This window comes from Saccopteryx leptura, chromosome 3 (genome assembly GCF_036850995.1).
Source record: "Saccopteryx leptura isolate mSacLep1 chromosome 3, mSacLep1_pri_phased_curated, whole genome shotgun sequence".
In the NCBI taxonomy this organism is placed as follows: Eukaryota; Metazoa; Chordata; class Mammalia; order Chiroptera; family Emballonuridae; genus Saccopteryx; species Saccopteryx leptura.
In genome coordinates this window covers 158,904,444-158,924,662 of record NC_089505.1, presented here as the reverse complement: position 1 = coordinate 158,924,662, position 20,219 = coordinate 158,904,444, and the positions used below count along the sequence as shown (strand labels likewise).

The window sequence follows — 20,219 nt, the reverse complement described above, 5'->3', positions numbered from 1 at the left end:
ATTTGATGAATAGCTTGGTAAAACCAAGTAGGTTGTTTATTTTTTGTGACAAAGACAGAGAGGTAGGCCCAGGGAGGAACAGATAGAAACAGACAGACAGGAAGGGAGAGAGATGAGAAGCATCAATTCTTCGTTGCAGCACCTTAGTTGTTCATTTATTGCTTTCTCATATGTGCCTTGACTGGGGAGCTCCAGCAGATCGAGTGGCCCCTTGCTCAAGCCAGCAACCTTGCGCTCCTGCCAGTGACCATAGAGTCATGTCTATGATCCAATGTTCAAGCCGGTGACCTCAGGGTTTTGAACCTGGGTCCTCTGCGTCCCAGTCCGATGCTTTATCCACTATGTCACCACCTAGTCAGGCCCAAGGAAGTTTTTTATACTCTCTGTTATTCTTCTTTCTTTTATTTTTTAAATTTTATTTATTTTTTAATTTTTTGTATTTTTCTGAAGCTGGAAACGGGGAGGCAGTCAGACAGACTCCCGCATGCGCCCGACCGGGATCCACCCGGCACACCCACCAGGGAGCGACGCTCTGCCCACCAGGGGGCGATGCTCTGCCCATCCGGGGCGTCACTCTGCTGTGACCAGAGCCACTCTAGCGCCTGAGTCAGAGGCCATGGAGCCATCCCCAGCGCCCGGTCCATCTTTGCTCCAATGGAGCCTTGGCTGCGGGAGGAGAAGAGAGAGACAGAGAGGAAGGAGAGGGGGAGGGGTAGAGAAGTAGATGGGCGCTTCTCCTGTGTGCCCTGGCCAGGAATCGAACCTGGGACTTCTGCACACCAGGCCGACGCTCTACCACTGAGCCAACTGGCCAGGGCCTTATTCTTCTTTCTTTACCAAATATGTCATGTCCATATGGGAATGTCTTTGTGAAAAAGTGGAACCTGTTGGGCTGCCTTGGTGAAGTATGTATAGAAAGAATCAATCCACAAAAACTGAGCATTATTAGCTTTACATACATTGCTTTTAAGTGGTACTTTTCCTGCATAATTAAGTTAGGAGAAGGTATAGAAGTAAGACTAATACTTTTAAGAGGGTAGGAAAGTGACTTTTCTGTTAGAGCCCAGAGCATAATTTTCAGATATGACCTAAACATTGCCGGTGTGAACCTATTAAGCTCTGACATATTCATGATCTCTTCTGTAAATGGCTACATTTTGCATCATTCTTGCCCACATTACTTAGAATATATATTAATAATCTATAAGTAAGCAATTACTTACCACTTAATAAATTATTAACTTTTCCAAGTATATTTGTTACATTTGTCAATTTGTCTAGATTTATTTAGTTATTTGAAATTTTTTCTCTATTCTGAATTACAGATAGTTTATAAAGATCTTTGTTTATGGTAAATCTACAGAACATTATATTTAAAAAGACAATAATAGGAGGAGATAGAAAAGGCAAACATTTTTATCTTACTGTTATAGTTTTATGGATTTAACTTAGGACTTTTTTTAATAACCTCTTTTTTCGGGGTAATTTCTCTAAAAAAGTAACTGTCTCTATCTAAAAACTGTTTTCCATGAAGTGCAGAGCTGTGTGCTTTCGTGCTAGTCTAGAGTGAATTAAAAATTGATAGAAAATCAGGCCATGGAGGTTAAAATAATTATAATCATTTATAAAACTATTTATACTGAATTTTAAAAAATATATTGGGTACAAATCTACAAACCATATATCAAAGCATGACACTTAAAAATTCTCAAAAACATTAGTGGAATTTGATTTGTGTTTGGTTATATCATTCCTGATTTTTACATATATCTGTGATCTTGCCTTTATATTCCTAAAAAGATTTTTTTTAATGTAGAAAAAACAGATTTATAATCAGGGTCTATTAATTCTCCCTAGCTGTCTTGTTTCACACAGATACTACCTGAATAAGGTTTTAACTTTTTTTTTTGTATTGTCTAGTTGTTTTAGTATTATTTCCAAAAATTTATGAAAAGTGGCTTTTTGTCCTCTTTTTTTAAATATATTCTTTGGTGTTACCATTAATTTGTTATTTTGAATAAAACTTTCTGAGAACAACCTCTCATGGCTTCTCTGACACTTATAGCCAAATATTATCTGGGTTGGGATTCTGGGCAACTGTGAGGTTAATGTCTGTCTCCCATTTTTTTCTCCTGTATAATGAAATGTTGCTCCCACCAGGCAGTGGAATGTTTGTGTCTTACCTGACATATGTGATGGACATCTAGTGGAGTAATAGAAAAACTAACAGTAGTAGTAGATAGGTTGCTGACATTATTTAAGGTTTACTCTGTTCTAGGCACTCCACTTAGAGTTTTACATGATCTCATTTTGTTCTTCCATCAGTCTTTTCCAGTAGGTGTTCTTGCTATTGCCAGCTTACATTTGGCAATAATACTGTAGAGAGACAGTTCAAAAGAGGGTATATAGTCCAAAAACCAGGGAGATACCTTTTCAACAATCCATAGCTTGTTCTCCAATTTCAGTAAAAAGCTTTTTGTTTTATTAACATCAGTAACTCACCCTAGTAGTATTATGTGTCCTCACAGCAAATAATGATAGCTAGTCATTAATTGGCAGAACTTTCATCTCAGATAAACCTTGTGAACTATGAAATCATCGCTGCACAAAGAATCCCAGCTCTCCTAGATTCTGTCCTAGCTCTTTTCAGCCTTTGCCGAAGTGGAGATTCTATAATGGTGTCTGTGAAAAGGTTTACTTATTTGCTCACAAATGTGTCTGAGCACCTATTAAATGCTAGGTACTTTTTAGGCACTGGGAATAGGGTTATAAATAAGACAGACAAGGACCCTGCTCTTGCAAAACATGGGAAAGATCAGCTGGCTCTATGCTCTGTGGTGGTGCAGTCAGGGAAAACTGGGCTGGGTGGTGCAATTTTGACTCCAGCCTCCGGGATGGCCTCTCTGAGTATCAAGGAGCCAGACATGAATATTGGGGGAAGAGTGTTCCAGCAAGAGTGAGGGAGCAGTTATTACACGGGGCCCAGAGAAGACAGGTGTGGCTGGAGCTTAGCGGGAAGGGGAAGAGTGGGATGACCAGAAGTCAGAACCTTGCTGGGGGGGTGGGGGTGTCATAGAGGGAGTTTGTAAGTTCAGGCCTTATTGCCTCTTGTGTAAATGAGAAAGTAATCAGGCACTTTCACCTTTTAAGAAAATCTATACTTGTAGGAATTGGTTGTGAAGACCCTGATTGTGGCGGAACCTCATGTCCTGCATGCGTATCGGATGTGCAGACCTGGTCAGCCTCCAGGAAGTGAGAGTGTCTGCTTTGAAGTCCTGGGGTTTGATATTTTGTTGGACAGGAAACTAAAGCCATGGCTTCTGGAGGTAAGGCAACTTTTAAGAAGAAAGAGACATTATCACTGTTCTTAAATATTTCAAATCAAATGTTTTTTAAATGTGTACGTGGCACAATTGTCTCATTAACTGAGCAGAAGGAGGCCTGAATGGAGTAAGTGGGAGGAAGAGAATGAAAATTCATGGAACAGAACAGTTCTAAGAATGGATAAATATGTGTTTGATATTATTTTTCCTAAATTAGTATTGAATTTCTAGGCCAAGAATTTTGAATATATCTGTGAGTCTTCTTTTACTGATTTTTTGTCTACTTTCTGAGCCTCATGCCTTCTACTCCTTCATGACTTCTGGGTACTGTCTTTCCTCTTCCTGTGTGGGTGTCTGGGCTTCTGGCCACAGCTGCTCTGTCTTCAGAGTGTCTCCCTCAGACTCTCTGAGAGAGAGGCCCCAATGGGTTCATTGATCAGTATTCACTGTCTAACCGCCAGGTAGCATGCATTCTCCTTTACAGCCATATTATATACTTGGGGCTCCCTTCGTGTCTAGCCTATCAACTGTGTGCCTTTGGGTGTATTGCCAGCCCTGGGTATAGGCAGAGTTATTATTTTTCTTTTATTTATAAAAGGTCACTTAACATCTGGAAAATACAGAATAATATTAAGAAAAAAATAAAAATGATCTTTTAAAAATATTTTTGTACTTTTTCTTTCAGCCTTATTTATATTTATGATATATCCAAAAGAAACCTTAGAAGTCAAGTGGTCCATCTGTTCCCTGATCTGGGGTAATAGAGTGCATGGCCATGAAATACTGTGTTTAGGAAACTTGATCAGGAAAATAACATGTATCTAAACACTGAGGTTTTACTAGATTAGTTGTAATTTTAAGGAATATATTGCTATAGAATATAAAATAAATAATTACCTTTCATTTTAAGTTGATTATTTCTCCTTTTTTAGAAAGAAAGAGTAAGAGAAAGACAAGGGAGAGAGAGAGGGTGAGAAGCATCAACTTGTAGTTGTGTTCACTTTAGTTGTATATTGATTGTTTCTTATATGTGCCTTGACCAGGGCTGAGCTAGTGTTCCCTTGCTCAAGCCAGTGACCTTGGGCTTTTCACACCAGTGACCTTTGGGTTCAAGCTGGTGAGAGCTTTGGGATTGTGTGGATGATTCCCCCCACTCAAGCCAGTGAATCCGGCTTGATGAGCCTGTGCTCAGAGCTAGTGACCTTGGGACTTTGAACCAGCGACCCCAGCGTTCTGAGTCGATGCTTTATTCACTGTACCACCACTGGTCAGCCTGATTATCTCTCTCTTTTTATTAATGATTTAGAAGTTGGCAGTTACATCTTTAATGTCAAGGTTTGCAAAAGCAAATTGAATGATAGGTGAAATCAAAACATTCAAAATATATTTTTAGGAAAGAATACTTTTACAATTTGATGATCATGGTTTCATGTGTGTTTTCAATCTACTGTAAGCAAATAATATATATATTTCCAATCAAGTACAGTTCTGCCACGTGTTCAGATTTCACTCCTGCTCGGGTCCTAGAAATAAGCTAAATGTGAGAAATTTTGCTTGTCCTTTAGCTTTCTGCATTTGATCGAAGCCCTTGACTGCACTATGGACCCCTGACTTTACTAAGGCCTGACATTGTTTTTTAGGTTTATTATTTATCTGCAGTCTTACTTTCCAGTTCTTACTTGTATGTGTTTTCTACCCCTGCTACTGGTCTCTTATCCTCGAAGAGTTGAGGAAGAAGTGAGGGTACATGCATGAGGCAGAACTGAAAGGATAGTTATCTATAATAACTTTATAGATACTTAGTGACCTATTTTTAAAAGCATTGACCTAACTGGAGATTTAACTTGGTAAATCAGAATTGACTGAGTGGTTAAATTCTGTATTGTTTTGTATTTTTTTAAAGACTCAAAATACCATTGTTTGCATTAATGTTTCTTCATACTTTATTTTCTTCCTCATCATTTTACAGATCAATAAGAACCATTAAAAAATTCCTCGGGCCAGGCCGGTTGGCTCAGCGGTAAAGCCTCGGCTCAGCCTGTGGATGTCCCCGGGTTTGATTCTGGGTCAGAGCACACAGCAGAAGCAGCCATTTGTTTCTCTTCTCCTCCACTCTTCTATCTCTCCTTTCTCTTTCCCCTCCCGCAGCTTGAGTTGTTTGAACAATTTGGCCCTGGGCACTAAGGATGGCTCGATAGCCTTGCCTCAGGCATTGAAATAGCTCCATTCAGAGCAACGGAGCAGCGGCCCCTAGTGGGATTGCGGGCTGGATTCTGGTCGGGCACATGAGGGAGTCTTGTCTCTCTGCCCCTCTGCCTCCCTGCCTCTCACTTAAAAAAAAAATCCTCAATAACCAATGGTTAAATTGCATTGTTTGTATGAACATATTTTCATTTTCTGTTCATTCTTTTGTCATTTCTGGGTGAATTAGTACCATTTGAAAAACTCCACAGTAACCAATAGCTGTGGTTAATGAACTTTTATATTAAAACAGTAAAAAGAATCTTATGTAGATCTTGCTTCTTTGTATTTTCTCTCAGCTGCCATTGTAGTGATTCTATGTAGTTAAAAACCTTTGGTGCCATCCAGTGGAGTAAGGTATAAGGTGCTTCTGACACTGGAATAACTTACTTCACTGGAATAATTGCTAGCAATGGTTTGTAGGAAAAAAACATTTCTAGGAAAAAACATGGAAACTAGACTGAGTATGAATATATTGCTAATACTTTAAGTATCCTTGAATTAATTTCAATAAATCATTGTGCCAGGTGGTGGTGACACAAGAAGAATAAGACAAAATATTTGTTCTGGTCTTGTAGGGACTCAGATATATGTTTTTTTGTTTTTGTTTTTTGTATTTTTCTGAAGTGAGAAGCGGGGAGGCAGAGAGACTCCTGCATGCACCCGACTAGGATCCACCCAGCATGCCCACAAGAGGGAAATGCCCTGCCAACCTGGGATGTCTCTCTGTTGCAACTGGAGCCATTCTGGTGCCTGAGGTGGAGGCCATGGAGCCATCCTCAGTGCCTGGGCCAACTTTGCTCCAATGGAGCCTTGGCTGCAGGAGGGGAAGAGAGAGATAGAGAGAAAGGAGAGGGGGAAGGGTGGAGAAGCAGTCGGGTGCTTCTCCTGTGTGCCCTGGCCAGGAATCGAACCTGTGACTTCCACACACCAGGCCAATGCTCTACCACCGAGCCAACTGGCTAGGGCCCTCAGATATGTGTTTTATAGTAAGAGTTGTAGGCATTAATAGGGAACAGGGTACCAGCACAAACAATAGAGTGATTAGTCTCTGTGTGTATTATGTGTGTGCATTTGAGAGTTAAAGCAATCGTTGTAGAAGAAGTAACACCTGGACAGAGTGTTTTAAGGCTTTAAAATGTGGGATAAGGGGGTAGGGTGTAGGAGAAGTAAGGGGGTATGGTGGGGGGAAGTTATTGGGCAGAGGAGAAAGCACTAATTTTTAGGAACACAGAATCAATTATGGATACTTTTATATATGCATGAAATGATTGTGCTTATTTTGATAACACAACTATGATCTGGAGAGTTAAATAGTATTAATTTAATTTTCTTTCTAATAACTTTAATTTTTGCATATACAAGGTAGGGAAAAAATAAGTTTACAGTTGTGAGTACACAAAGCACAGAGTTTATATTTGTATTTTTATTTATTAGTTATTGTAATATTTTCCATGTGAACAACTGTTAACCTACTTATGCCCCACCCTGTAGTAGAAGCTGCTGAGGTTTAAGACTGTAACATCTTGACTGTCTGTTCTAGAATTGGAGCTGGCAATGAGAGCTAAATAAGCCATCAACCCTTACAGAGTAGAACTTTGGCTGTGTGGAACCCTAATTTTCAGAGTTTCTTCTGTTAAGCATTTGTGGTTTCTTTTTTATTTTATTTTTTTACTTTTCTCATAAGACTTTAAGAAATCCAAAATGTTAATTGAAAAAAGGGTTTTTTTCCCTTTTCACATATTAGTTTAACTGGGTATATTTCTTCATAGATCCAATTTCTTTTATATCATTGAAGGAGGAAAAATCTGAAATAGATAAGAGAAAGGGTCTGAGATTGTATTATACCAAATGTCATTGCCATCCTGGAGGAAGGAGATGCCTGGAGGAATTCCAGACTACAATTTGGAACACCTAAGAAATTCTATGTAGATAGATAATATTTCAGTGGACCACTGAAATAATCAGTTCCTAAATTACTGGTTTATTTTATAATTCTGTAACATGTAGTAGCAAAATCGTCATTAATTGTATTACAAATTCCAGAGATTTGAGTCACTGTGGAATGGTTGAAACTTTACTTTTTTTAATTTTATTTTTAAAAATAGGGACAGAGAGAGAGATTCAGAGAAAGGGATAGATAGGGACAGACAGACATGAACGGAGAGAGATGAGAAGCATCAATCATCAGTTTCTTGTTGCAATACCTTAGTTGTTCATTGATTGCTTTCTCATGTGTGCCTTGACCATGGGCCTTCAGCAGACTGAGTGACCCCTTGCTCGAGCCAGCGACCTTGGGTCCAAGCTGGTGAGCTTTTTCCTCAAGCCAGATGAGCCCGCGCTCAAGCTGGTGACCTTGGGGTCTCGAACCTGGGTCCTCTATATCCCAGTCGGATGCTCTATTCACTGTGCCACCACCTGATCAGGCGAATGGTTGAAACTTTTTGCATATAAAATACATGCCTTTACCCTTTTGCTGCACTTGTAAGAGATAATAGAGCTTTGAAGTAGCACATTTTAAACTCCTTTTTGCAAATTTACCTGGAATAAATGGATGTTCCTGTAATTACCAAGCTACTCTTTTCTCTTCAGAGCATAGTGCACAGATAGGAATATGTTAATCACCTTCTAAATCAGAAATCAGCAAAGGTATAATACAAAATTGCCAGCTCTATAAAAAAAATACAGTTTGTCATATCCTTGTGAAAAATACTATCACGCATCCATCAAAATGATGGCATGAAAGATTTTCATGATACATTGTTAAATGACAAACTTGGATTGTAAAATAGTATAGTTAATATAGACATGTGTTAGGAAGTTAAAATGAATATTATAAATATGTATGCAGAGCAAATATCTGGAATACCACTTAATAAATAGTTAACAGTACAGGAGGTAGTCAGATTAGAGGTGATCTTTCTGTCATTTGTTTAGTTTCTATTTACTACTTTTTCTGCAGTGATCCTGTGCCACATTCCTAATTAGAGGCAATTGTATTCCTGGATGATTTAAGTATAATGTGGTATTTCCTTCAGCTGCCAGTATGAAATGCTTGTCATCCGCTATCTTGTTCTCTTGTCTCTTGTGGTGATAGATTTGTATAAGATGACCCTCTACTATGACCAGGTTGTTTTTAGGTAGCCTGTGGGGGTGTTTGAAGCTAAGTTCTGTCCAACTGACTTGAGTAAGTAATTTTTTTAAACACCTGCTCTTCCAGTTACATTTTCACAACAATAACAAAACTCAACAACAAAAAAGACAAAAACAGAACTCCAGCTCTTGAAGTGATATGGTGTATTGTCTAATGGATTTCTGGGTACATACAGTTACTTTTTATTTTTTGTCTTAATGAAATACTGGCAATGGTTTGGAAATGGTGTAGAACAACCACAGATGGCTTATTTATTCCCATGAGTTTTAATACAGTTAGAAAAGTTTGTAGAGTTCAGTCTGCACTACCCTTAATGGTATGTATCTTCTGAGTAATATTTGGTCAATGGCTTTGGAAATAAAAATTGATAAGTCTTGTTTGATATCCAGGTAGAAAAAAGCAAAATTTATCCAGAAGATCTGAAGCAGTGAAAAGAGGGCACTGATAGTTTCTATATGCTAAATATGTACATGCATATAATTATTACTATAAATATATTGGTAATGTGCATAGTATTTTTGTTATATTTTTATTATACAGGGTGAGTCACTTGTACTTCTCTAAACTTAAAACTTAAGAGTCTATGGGGTAGTGGGTTGGAGAGTAGAGAGGAGGAGAGCGCAGAAGTGCTTACTGAAGGCACTGAGTCCAGGCGGCAGGGGAAGGGGCGGTGCTAACAGTCAGGTCTTTGCAACGCCCTGGCCTAGGGTGATGGGGAAGGGAGGCATGTGGTAGAAATGTGCTTTCAGATTTATTGCGGAGTCCTTCTACAGGTTGGGAGTCCCACATTAGATTAACAAATATGTATTGAATATTTATTGGCCTACCCACATTTGGCTACTGTCATTGTTTTCTTTATAAATTTTAGATCAATCGAGCTCCAAGCTTTGGAACTGATCAGAAAATAGACTATGACGTAAAAAGAGGAGTACTGCTGAATGCCTTGAAGCTACTTAACATCAGGTAAAGCATTGCCTCTATCTTTTGGAATTTTTTTTCACCACATTTGACAAACATTCATTTGTATATGGGATTGGCTTGAAATTTTTTGTATTTTATACTTAGAAATTTTTGATTCTTCAAACCCATTTAATTTTTTTAAGTGTCTTTTTCCTTTCTTGAATACACTGTTTTCCCTTCTCCCCATTTAATGCTTTGAACCTACAGTAAATATGGCCTAAGTATTGGTATAATTATTTAATACAGACTATGAAGCTGAATTGAAGAATACTTTAGGAAACCCTCTATATTATCTTACTCAATTTACCAGAAGAGACTAACGCAGGTCATTGAGGAATAGAAAAACTCAAACATTGGATTTTCTACCTTTCTCTTCAGAGGTCTCGCCACTGTATCTTGTTGCCCTGTTAAACAGAAAACGGGCAGTTATTAAGTGGGGGTTAAACTTCCCATTAGAAAACATAGATGGACATTCCTTTTTTTTAAGGTTGAATAATGTTCCATTGTATATGTATACCACATTTTCTTTGTCCATTTATCCACCGAGGAACATTTACATTGCTTTCCTGTCTTGGCTGTTGTGAATAATGCTGCAATGCATATGGGAGTGCAGTTACCTCTTTGAAAAAATCCCACACCCTGGTAATAGAATGTCTATTTGATTGACATCCATGTACAGACTGACACTGAGTCTAATGGATGAGAGCACACTGTTAGGGTGTATATGCTGAAAAGTCAAGAGGGGCCTGGGCAGAACCCTGCAGAATGCCAACATTTGAAGAGATCTTTACAAACTCTGATATTCTGATATAATGTTCCCACACTATCAGATCAAGTTTAGACACTGCATTAAGGCATATTCGGTCTTTCAGTTGTACACAAGACAGTGATTGGCCTTTGCATCTGTTATCAATATGATCACTTTTTGTTCTTTTCCCTGCCTTAGAATTAGTTTTTTTAAGAATGCTTGTGTGGTACTGTTTTTTTTTTTTGTTGTTGTTGTTTTTTTTTAAATTATCTCTCCCTTTTTTTATTTTTTATTTTTTTATTTTTTTTACAGAGGCAGAGATAGACAGGGACAGACAGACAGGAATGGAGAGAGATGAGAAGCATCAATCATTAGTTTCTCGTTGTGCGTTGCGACTTCTTAGTTGTTCATTGATTGCTTTCTCATATGTGCCTTGACCGTGGGCCTTAAGCAGACCAAGCAACCCCTTGCTGGAGCCAGCGACCTTGGGTCCAAACCAGTGAGCCTTTTGCTCAAACCAGATGAGCCCGCGCTCAAGCTGGCGACCTTGGGGTCTCAAACCTGGATCCTTCTGCATCCCAGTCCGATGCTCTATCCACTGTGCCACCGCCTGGTCAGGCTGTGTGGTACTGTTTTACATGTTTATAGTTTGCATGTATTCTCATTTAAATGTAGTTTTAACTTTGTTCCTCTGGTGAATATCAACTCATTTTTTTAAAAAATTGGTAAAATATACTTAACTTTAAGTTTACCATCTTAACCATTTTTAAGTGTGCAATTCAGTGGCATTAAATACATGCACATTGTTGTGCAACCATTACCACCATCCTTCTCCAGAACATTTTTCATTGTGCAAAACAGAAACTCTGTTCTCATTAAACAATAAGTCTCCACTGCTTGTACCAGCCTCATGGGAAGGGGGGAGGGAGGGAGGGGCGAGGACCGAGTTTCAGAGGAGAGCAGTCTCACAACAGGACTCGATAAAAACCAGACAGCTGTAACTAAAGTTTCATGCTTGAAAATGAGAAGGACTATGCAGAAGTTTTCAAATAAATAATGATTGTTAGGCTAGGATTTCAGTCAGAATTGAAAATACACTAGAGAGCGGTCAGTGTATGTGAGAATGCTTCAATAATAATGCAATTGGTTGAAAGAAGAGAAAGAAACCATCATTTGTTAAGGACCTATTAATGTCACCACAAGTTAATCTTTATAAGAACAATAGGAGGGAAACATTGTTAACATTTAATAGATGGGGAAACAGACTCAGTAAGTAATTGACCTAAGATTGTACAGTTAGTAAGTTGTTATAACATTTCTATTTTATTTTGTTACCTTCAGACTTGTATTTACAATAGGGGGACTCTTATTTGGTGTGTGATTAAATGAATATAATGTATGCAAATATAACTTAATAAATATTGATTCCTATCTTCACTGTTTCCTTTCTGCTAATTCTCCTCACAGGGATAAGATCAGAGCTTATTTGAATTTTAGAGTATGGTTTTATATTTTATATTTTAGGACCAGTGATAAAAGGAGAAACCTGGCCAAACAAAAAGCTGAGGCTCAAAGGAGGCTTTATGGTCAAAATTCAATAAAACGGCTCTTACCGGGTTCCTCAGACTGGGAACAGCAGAGACATCAGTTGGAGAGGCGGAAAGAAGAGTTGGTATGAAAATTGGAATGAATCCACATTTTGAATTGCATAATTCATCTGTCAGGATTTATTTGTACAATTTCTTTATTTCTAGAGAGAGAGACTTGCTCAAGTACGAAAGCAGATTTCTAAGGAAGAACATGAAAATCGACATATGGGGAATTATAGGTAAGTGTGCTTCCTTTTTATATAGATTGTACGAGTAGAAGGCCAGTGGCTGCTGTCATTGTGACCATGCAGGTTCACATTGGATTCGGGCGGATGGTAAAGAAACAGTGGAGCCAAAAAATGGTGAGCCATTCTGTTTATTCAAGTCTTGTACCTTTGAACAAACAAACACACAGGGAAGACTGCTTCCCCTCATTCAGAGCTCCCAAAGCCCTGACACATTCTCTAGTTCTTCCTGGAATTAAAGGCCCCCACAAGCCTCAGTAGGGCTCCCAAAGCCCCTCAGCTCTCCGCATCTGCACTCCTCCTGCTCCTCTGCAAAAAAACTAGCCGGGGCACCCAAAAACCCCTCCTCCATCAAACAGTAGTAAAACAATGGCCCTTCCCAAGCAGGAAGGTAATTCGCAATTTGCAATCTTCTGCAGCCTTTCACAGACTACATATACGTGGTGCTGTCTAGGCCAATGCAAAATATAAGTGAGCAAACTTAAAAAACACATTTTACAAACTTATTTACCCAACAACAAGTCAAGTGGCAAAACAATTAGTCTACATTATTTAGCGCTTTAGGCTTATTTTAAGCACTGCTTATTTTATTTTGAGAAAGTGTTTAGTTTAATATTTTTCTAGAATGAAAAGGTAGACAGCAAGTAGATGGTTCAGACTTGGGAGACTAATGCTGGCCTGCCTCAAGGGTGGATAATATGAGGTCTTTTAAATATGATATTTTCCTGTGACCTTATTTGGTTATAATGTGGTATTTTGAGAAAAGCAGGTTTCAGGTCTCATATTATTTCTGTCAATTCAAAGTGATTGCTATATTTTGTTTAAACTCTACTATATCAGGAACTAGGCAAATAATGAAAGTGTTTGAAGGAGCCAGGTGTGAGAAAATAGAATGAGTGTGGACTCTGCTGATCTGGAACTGCTCCACATATCAGCTTTGACAGGGTTAAAGGGGACTCCCTGAGCTCTTTGTGTCCTTAGAAAGACTGTCATTCCTCCCAAGGCTTGACACTGACCCAGCAAAATCCGGAGAATTTGGGGCCATAGAGGTTTTTGCATTCATGGTAAAACTTTCCTTCCTAGCCTTAACACCATCAGCAGTAGTAACGACAACACATTTCCTGTCACCCTACCTCTACCCAATTCTCTGTACCAGAGAGGCAAATTCCTGTACCCCAAGAGGTCATCAGGGTTAATCTCTACATTCTTGTTAACCATGCTAATCCCAAACTTCCAAATTATTCCTTATCATCTATACTTTCTCCTGTGATATTCTATATTTTTTCATTATGCCCAACTGTAGTGAGTTTCCAACCACCAGCCTCCAACTGGGTTATAAGTGTAAACCCTTATACTGTATCATCTGGAATTGCATTGTTTTAAGATGATTCTCTAGATAAACTTTAATTTGTGTGCATGGCAGATGAAATTTCTGATTTTTTTTATAACTATTCATCTTTATTTCTAGCACCTAGTAAAACCTGGCAGAATAGTTAATTGGCCAATGGATGTCTATGTAGTTTACCTTAATTCTTATATAATAGCTTCTTTTTAATATGTTGGTTTATCTGATTTCATTTTAGACGAATTTATCCTCCTGAAGATAAAACTCTACTTGAAAAGTATGAAAGTTTGTTGGCTGTTGCCTTTCAGACCTTTCTTTCAGGAAGAGCAGCTTCATTCCAGCGAGAGCTGAATAATCCTTTGAAAAGGATGAAGGTAAAGAAATTGTTTATAAAGAGAAATAAGAATTAAGCCAAATAATCTAACAACAACCCAGCTCAGTCCCATGTATAGAAACACTGAAGATGCATTAACTTCCATTTTAATAATTGGTAACATTTCAAAACCAGCCAAGATATTTCAAAAATAAGATGTCTAATAGGTCAATTTATGCAATAGAGAATGTTGATATCATGTTGTAATACCAATCTATTGGAACATACATGTCTTATAACAAATGTGTATATATAGCTGAATAGAAAAAATTATTAAATTTATCAAGTGGTTTGTGAAACTCCTATTATTTATGTTATAACTAACATTATACAGTATTTTTTCCCTTATACCTCATAGACCTGGCATATGAGAAGTAATAAAAATATACGTGCATACCCGCAAACATTCCCTGACCCCACACACAGTGATCTGTTTACCTTACTAAGAGTTCTATCAGTTATATATTGCAGCATAATAAACCACTTTCTTTGTTCATTATTCTGCACTTTTGGCTGGGCTCACATGAGTAGTTCTTTCTGCTTGTTTTGCTTGGAGTAAATCAAGTATGAGTTACCCCATTTATCTGAAAGGTCAGCTGGGGCTGGATATACAAGATGGCTTCACTTACATGTCTGGAGCCTCAGTTGAGGTAGCTGAAACATCTTGGGAGCTGGCAGGTGTCACTTTCTTTCTGCATGGTCTCTCAGCAAGGTAGCCAGATCTCTTAATATTGTTAGCTTGAGGTTCCAAAAGGGAGGATTTCAAGAGGACAAGCCCAGTGTGTAAGTGCTAATCAAGCCTCTGCTTTCATTATTCTTACTAATGTCCCATTGGGCAAATATCTTTATGTGGACCAATTGAAACTGTTTGTACTTTATATTATTTAACATCTCCCCACAGTGATATATATTGGATACACTGTTATAATAAGTGATTAAAAGATCATGATAAATGTGGTCTTTTTACTCAAATTCCACAACAAGTTATAAAGCCACTTTCAAACTGTCTAGACATAAGAGACAGAAGCAGAAGGAACATACTGTACACCAAATTATTTTTTCCTCCAAATTTTCCTCTTTTGACATCTGTAAATGTTTTACCATTAGAATTATGTTCTGTGGTCCTTTTGTTTTTCTTGACCAAGACAGTGAGAGACCTTTTTTTATTTTTCTTCATCTGTTCTATAATGCTATTATTCCATCTTCTCATTACTCTGCTTCTCCACCCCTGTGTTTTCTAGTAGAAAACCTTTGGAGCCAGGTAGACTTAGATTCAAATTCGAGTTTCCCCACATGTTAATTTTGTAAAATTAGGCTAAACTATTTCATCATTAGTTTTCTCATCATTAAAATAGTAGTATTAAAACTACTATATTTGTCAGGTTAGTTGTGAAAATAAAATTGAGGTAAATTAAAATAGTCTATTAAAGTACTTGCATATAGTAAATAGGGTTTAAAACTTAATTCCCTTTCTACCTCTGTCCTTCAAAATCTAGTTTAAATGTCATCACTTTGTCTGCCCTGTTCCATTAGCCCGTGAGCTTATTGTTAAACAAACATTATACTTTCTTTACTATTGTTTTGTAATAATTGTTGAAATCAGGTAATGTAAACCATCAATTTGTCTTTGTTTGTTTTAACTCTTGGCTTTTCTAGGTATTATAATCTATATACTGTAAATTTTAGAATCATCTTAAGGATCTTTTTTTAAAAAGAGGCTGCTGGGATTTAATTGGGACTGTGAGGAATCTGTGAAACAATTTCTGGGGAAATGCCAGTACTGAGTCTCTGGCCCATTAATACGGCACACCTCTACATTTATCTGGGTCTCGAATTGCTCAGCTGTGTTTGTAGCTTCTTCTCTACAGTTCTTGTACCTTGCATTAAGTTTATTCTTAAGTATTTGATTTTTTTTGCTACTGTTGCCAAAAAATATTTAAAAAATTTTTTTGGTTTGTTGCCAGGATATAAATATCTGATTATTTTTGTATATTGCACTTGTATCTAGCAATTTTTATATATTGTATTTTTATAAACTGCCATTTCAAGTTATTTTCTGATGTTTATTTTGGTTATTTAGATGTGGTTACTTAATTTCCATACATTACAATTTTGTAGTTTAATTTTGGTAGGGATTTCTGGTTTAGTTGATTGGTGTTAGAAAACATTCTCATTTCAGTCTTATAAAATGACTTGCTTTATTTCTCACTTGCTTATTTTAGCAAATGTACCAAGTCTACTTGGAAACAACATGTGTACTACAGGTTTGGTTGTAAAAATTTATACATGTCATTTAAATAAATTTGGCTATTAGTGTTGTTTAAATATTCTATATCCTTTTATATTTTTTGGTTTATTTGATGTAACAATTACTGAGAAAGATTTGTGGATTTAGTTCTGTTAGTGTTTGCTTCATATTCTTTGAATTTATGAAAGTGTCTTCCTAATGAATTCACCTTTTCTATTTTATCATTGTGAACTATTTATCTTTCTTTTGGGTAACATTCTTTGTCTTAAATTTAACTTTGTATGATTTCTAGAGCCACACTAGTTTTTTTTCCCATGGTTAGTTACTGTTTGAATGACTTATCTTTTCTATCCACTCACTTTCAACTCACCCGTGTTCTTATATTTATACTACCTCTGGTAAATAGCGTATTGTTAGCTATATTTGTTTGAAAATCCAGAGTATGTCTTTAAGTCATTTTAATCTGAATTATTGGTATAGTTGGGTTTATGTCTGCCTTTTGCTTTTTTCCCTCTGTTTACACCATCTGTTATTCCTTTTCTTGCTTCCTTTATTTATTCTTTTGGAAAAGTCAGTTTTAAAACTTATTTTACCTTCACCGTTGATTTTTAGTTATATTAGCAGCATAATATGGATTTTTAAAAAGAAATTACAATATGCATTCTTAAATCATAATAGTCTACTTGAATTAGTATTTTTACTACTTCACAGACCACATAAGAACCCTAACAGTTTAATTTTATTTGGTGTCTCTCTCTAGACTTTGTGCTGTTTCCACATATTTTACTTTTATATATGTTAGTCTTTAAAATATTGTTATTATTGTTTTCTAAGCACTAAGTGGTCTTTAATAGTTTTTTTTTTTTTTTTTTCTGAAGATGGAAACGGGGAGAGACAGTCAAGTCAGACAGACTCCCGCATGTGCCTGACCTGGATGCACCCGGCACGCCCACCAGGGGCGACACTCTGCCCACCAGGGGGCGATGCTCTACCCCTCCAGGGCGCCGCTCTGCGGCGACCGACCAGAGCCACTCTAGCGCCTGGGGCAGAGGCCAAGGAGCCATCCCCAGCGCCCGGGCCATCTTTGCTCCAATGGAGCCTTGGCTGCAGGAGGGGAAGAGAGAGACAGAGAGGAAGGAGGGGGTGGGGGTGGAGAAGCAAATGGGCGCTTCTCCTATGTGCCCTGGCCGGAAATCGAACCCGGTTCCCCCACACGCCAGGCCAACGCTCTACCACTGAGCGAACCTGCCAGGGCTTTAATAGTTTTTTAATTAATGTTTCATATTTACCCACATATTTATACTTTCTTGTGTTCTTCATTTCATCCTAATTCATGCTTCTGACAGGGTCACCCTTCCCATCTTTCCTTTTAGCATAAATTCTCTTTGTTATTGTTGTTGTTTTTTTAACTGAAATGGACTTTTATGTTGCCTTCATTTTAAATAGTTTAACTGGTTATAAAATTCTATCTTAGTAGACCTTTTTTCTTTTCCCTTTCAGTACTTTTTTTTTTATATAATAATTTTATTTTTTTAATGGGGTGACATCAATAAATCAGGATACATATATTCAAAGATAACAAGTCCAGGTTATCTTGTCATTCAATTATGTTGCATACCCATCACCCAAAGTCAGATTGTCCTCTGTCACCTTCTATCTAGTTTTGTTTGTGCCCCTCCCCCTCCCCCTTTCCCTCTCCCATTCCTTCCTCCCCCACGTAACCACCACACTCTTATCAATGTCTCTTAGTTTCACTTTTATGTCCCACCTACGTATGGAATAATGCAATTCCTGGTTTTTTCTGATTTACTTATTTCGCTTCGTATCATGTTATCAAGATCCCAGCATTTTGCTGTAAATGTTCCGATGTCATCATTTCTTATGGCTGAGTAGTATTCCATAGTGTATATGTGCCACATCTTCTTTATCCAGTCATCTATTGACGGGGTTTTTGGTTGTTTCCATGTCCTGGCCACTGTGAACAATGCTGCAATAAACATGGGGCTGCATGTGTCTTTACGTATCAATGTTTCTGAGTTTTGGGGGTATATACCCAGTAGAGGGATTGCTGGGTCATAAGGTAGTTCTATTTTCAGTTTTTTGAGGAACCACCATACTTTCTTCCATAATGGTTGTACTACTTTACATTCCCACCAACAGTGTATGAGGGTCCCTTTTTCTCCACAGCCTCTCCAACATTTGTTATTACCTGTCTTGCTAATAATAGCTAATCGAACAGGTGTGAGGTGGTATCTCATTACAGTTTTGATTTGCATTTCTCTAATAGCTAAAGAAGATGAGCATCTTTTCATATATCTGTTGGCCATTTGTATTTCTTCCTGGGAGAACTGTCTGTTCATATCCTCTTCCCATTTTTTTATTGGATTGTTTGTTTGTTTGTTGTTGAGTTTTATGAGTTCTTTGTATATTTTGGATATTAGGCCCTTATCTGAGCTGTTGTTTGAAAATATCATTTCCCATTTAGTTGGCTTCCTGTTTATTTTGTTATCAGTTTCTCTTGCTGAGCAAAAACTTCTTAGTCTGATGTAGTCCCATTCATTAATTTTTGCCTTCACTTCTCTTGCCTGTGGAGTCAAATTCATAAAATGCTCTTTAAAACCCAGGTCCCTGAGTTGAGTACCTATGTCTTCTTCTATGTACTTAATTGTTTCAGGTCTTATGTTTAGATCTTTGATCCATTTTGAGTTAATTTTTGTACAGGGGGAGAGACTGTAGTCCAGTTTCATTCTTTTGCATGTGGCTTTCCAGTTTTCCCAGCACCATTTATTGAAGAGGCTTTCTTTTCTCCATTGTGTGTTGTTGGCCCCTTTATCAAAAATTATTTGACTATATATATGTGGTTTTATTTCTGGACTTTCTATTCTGTTCCATTGGTCTGAGTGTCTATTTTTCTGCCAATACCATGCTGTTTTGATTGTCATGGCCCTATAATATAGTTTGAAGTCAGGTATTGTAATGCCCCCAGCTTCATTCTTTTTCTTTAGGATTGCTTTGGCTATTTGGGGTTTTTTATAGTTCCATATAAATCTGATGATTCTTTGCTCTATTTCTTTAAAAAATGTCATTGGAAGTTTGATGGGAATTGCATTAAATTTGTATATTGCTTTGGGTAATATAGCCATCTTGATTATATTTATTCTTCCTACACAAGAACAAGGTATATTCTTCCATCTCATTATATCTTTTTCGATTTCCCTTAACAATGGTTTATAGTTTTCATTATATAAGTCCTTTACATTCTTTGTTATGTTTATTCCTAAGTATTTTATTTTTTTGTTGCAATCGTGAAGGGGATTATTCTTTTGAGTTCGTTCTCAATTGTTTCATTGTTGGCATATAGAAAGACTATTGACTTCTGTATGTTAATTTTGTATCCTGCGACCTTACTGTATTGGCTTATTGTTTCTAGTAGTCTTTTTGTGGATTCTTTGGGGTTTTCGATGTATAGGATCATATCATCTGCAAAAAGTGATACCTTTACTTCTTCTTTTCCAATATGGATGCCTTTTATCTCTTTGTCTTGTCTGATTGCTCTGGCTAGAACCTCTAGTACCACATTAAATAAGAGTGGAGAGAGTGGACAACCCTGTCTTGTTCCTGATTTAAGGGGGAAAGCCTTCAGTTTAGTGCCATTTAAGATGATGTTAGCTGATGGTTTATCATATATGGCCTTTATCATGTTGAGATATTTTCCTTCTATACCCATTTTGTTGAGAGTCTTAAACATAAAATTGTGTTGTATTTTATCAAAAGCCTTTTCTGCGTCTATTGATAAGATCATGTGGTCTTTGTTCTTTGTTTTTTTGATATGGTGTATTACGTTAACCGTTTTACGTATGTTGAACCATCCTTGAGATTCTGGGATGAATCCCACTTGATCATGATGTATTATTTTTTTAATATGTTGTTGTATTCAATTTGCTAGTATTTTGTTTAGTATTTTAGCATCTGTATTCATTAGATATTGGTCTG

At 37.3% G+C, this 20,219-nt stretch overlaps 1 protein-coding gene across 6 annotated transcripts in view; it reads left to right on the top strand.

Annotated features, from left to right (window-relative positions):
- TTLL7 (tubulin tyrosine ligase like 7) overlaps positions 1–20,219 on the top strand; it is a 200,455-nt gene that overhangs the window by 83,534 nt on the left and 96,702 nt on the right. For all 6 annotated transcript variants that reach the window (XR_010750278.1, XM_066376654.1, XM_066376649.1 and 3 more), the window contains 5 exons: positions 3,168–3,326; positions 9,587–9,681; positions 11,951–12,098; positions 12,181–12,254; positions 13,844–13,979. Coding sequence is in view for 5 of the 6 variants with exons in the window: in XM_066376654.1 (XP_066232751.1) it covers positions 3,168–3,326; positions 9,587–9,681; positions 11,951–12,098; positions 12,181–12,254; positions 13,844–13,979 (612 nt within the window). In the remaining variant the exon portion in view is untranslated. The remainder of the gene's footprint in view (positions 1–3,167; positions 3,327–9,586; positions 9,682–11,950; positions 12,099–12,180; positions 12,255–13,843; positions 13,980–20,219) is intronic.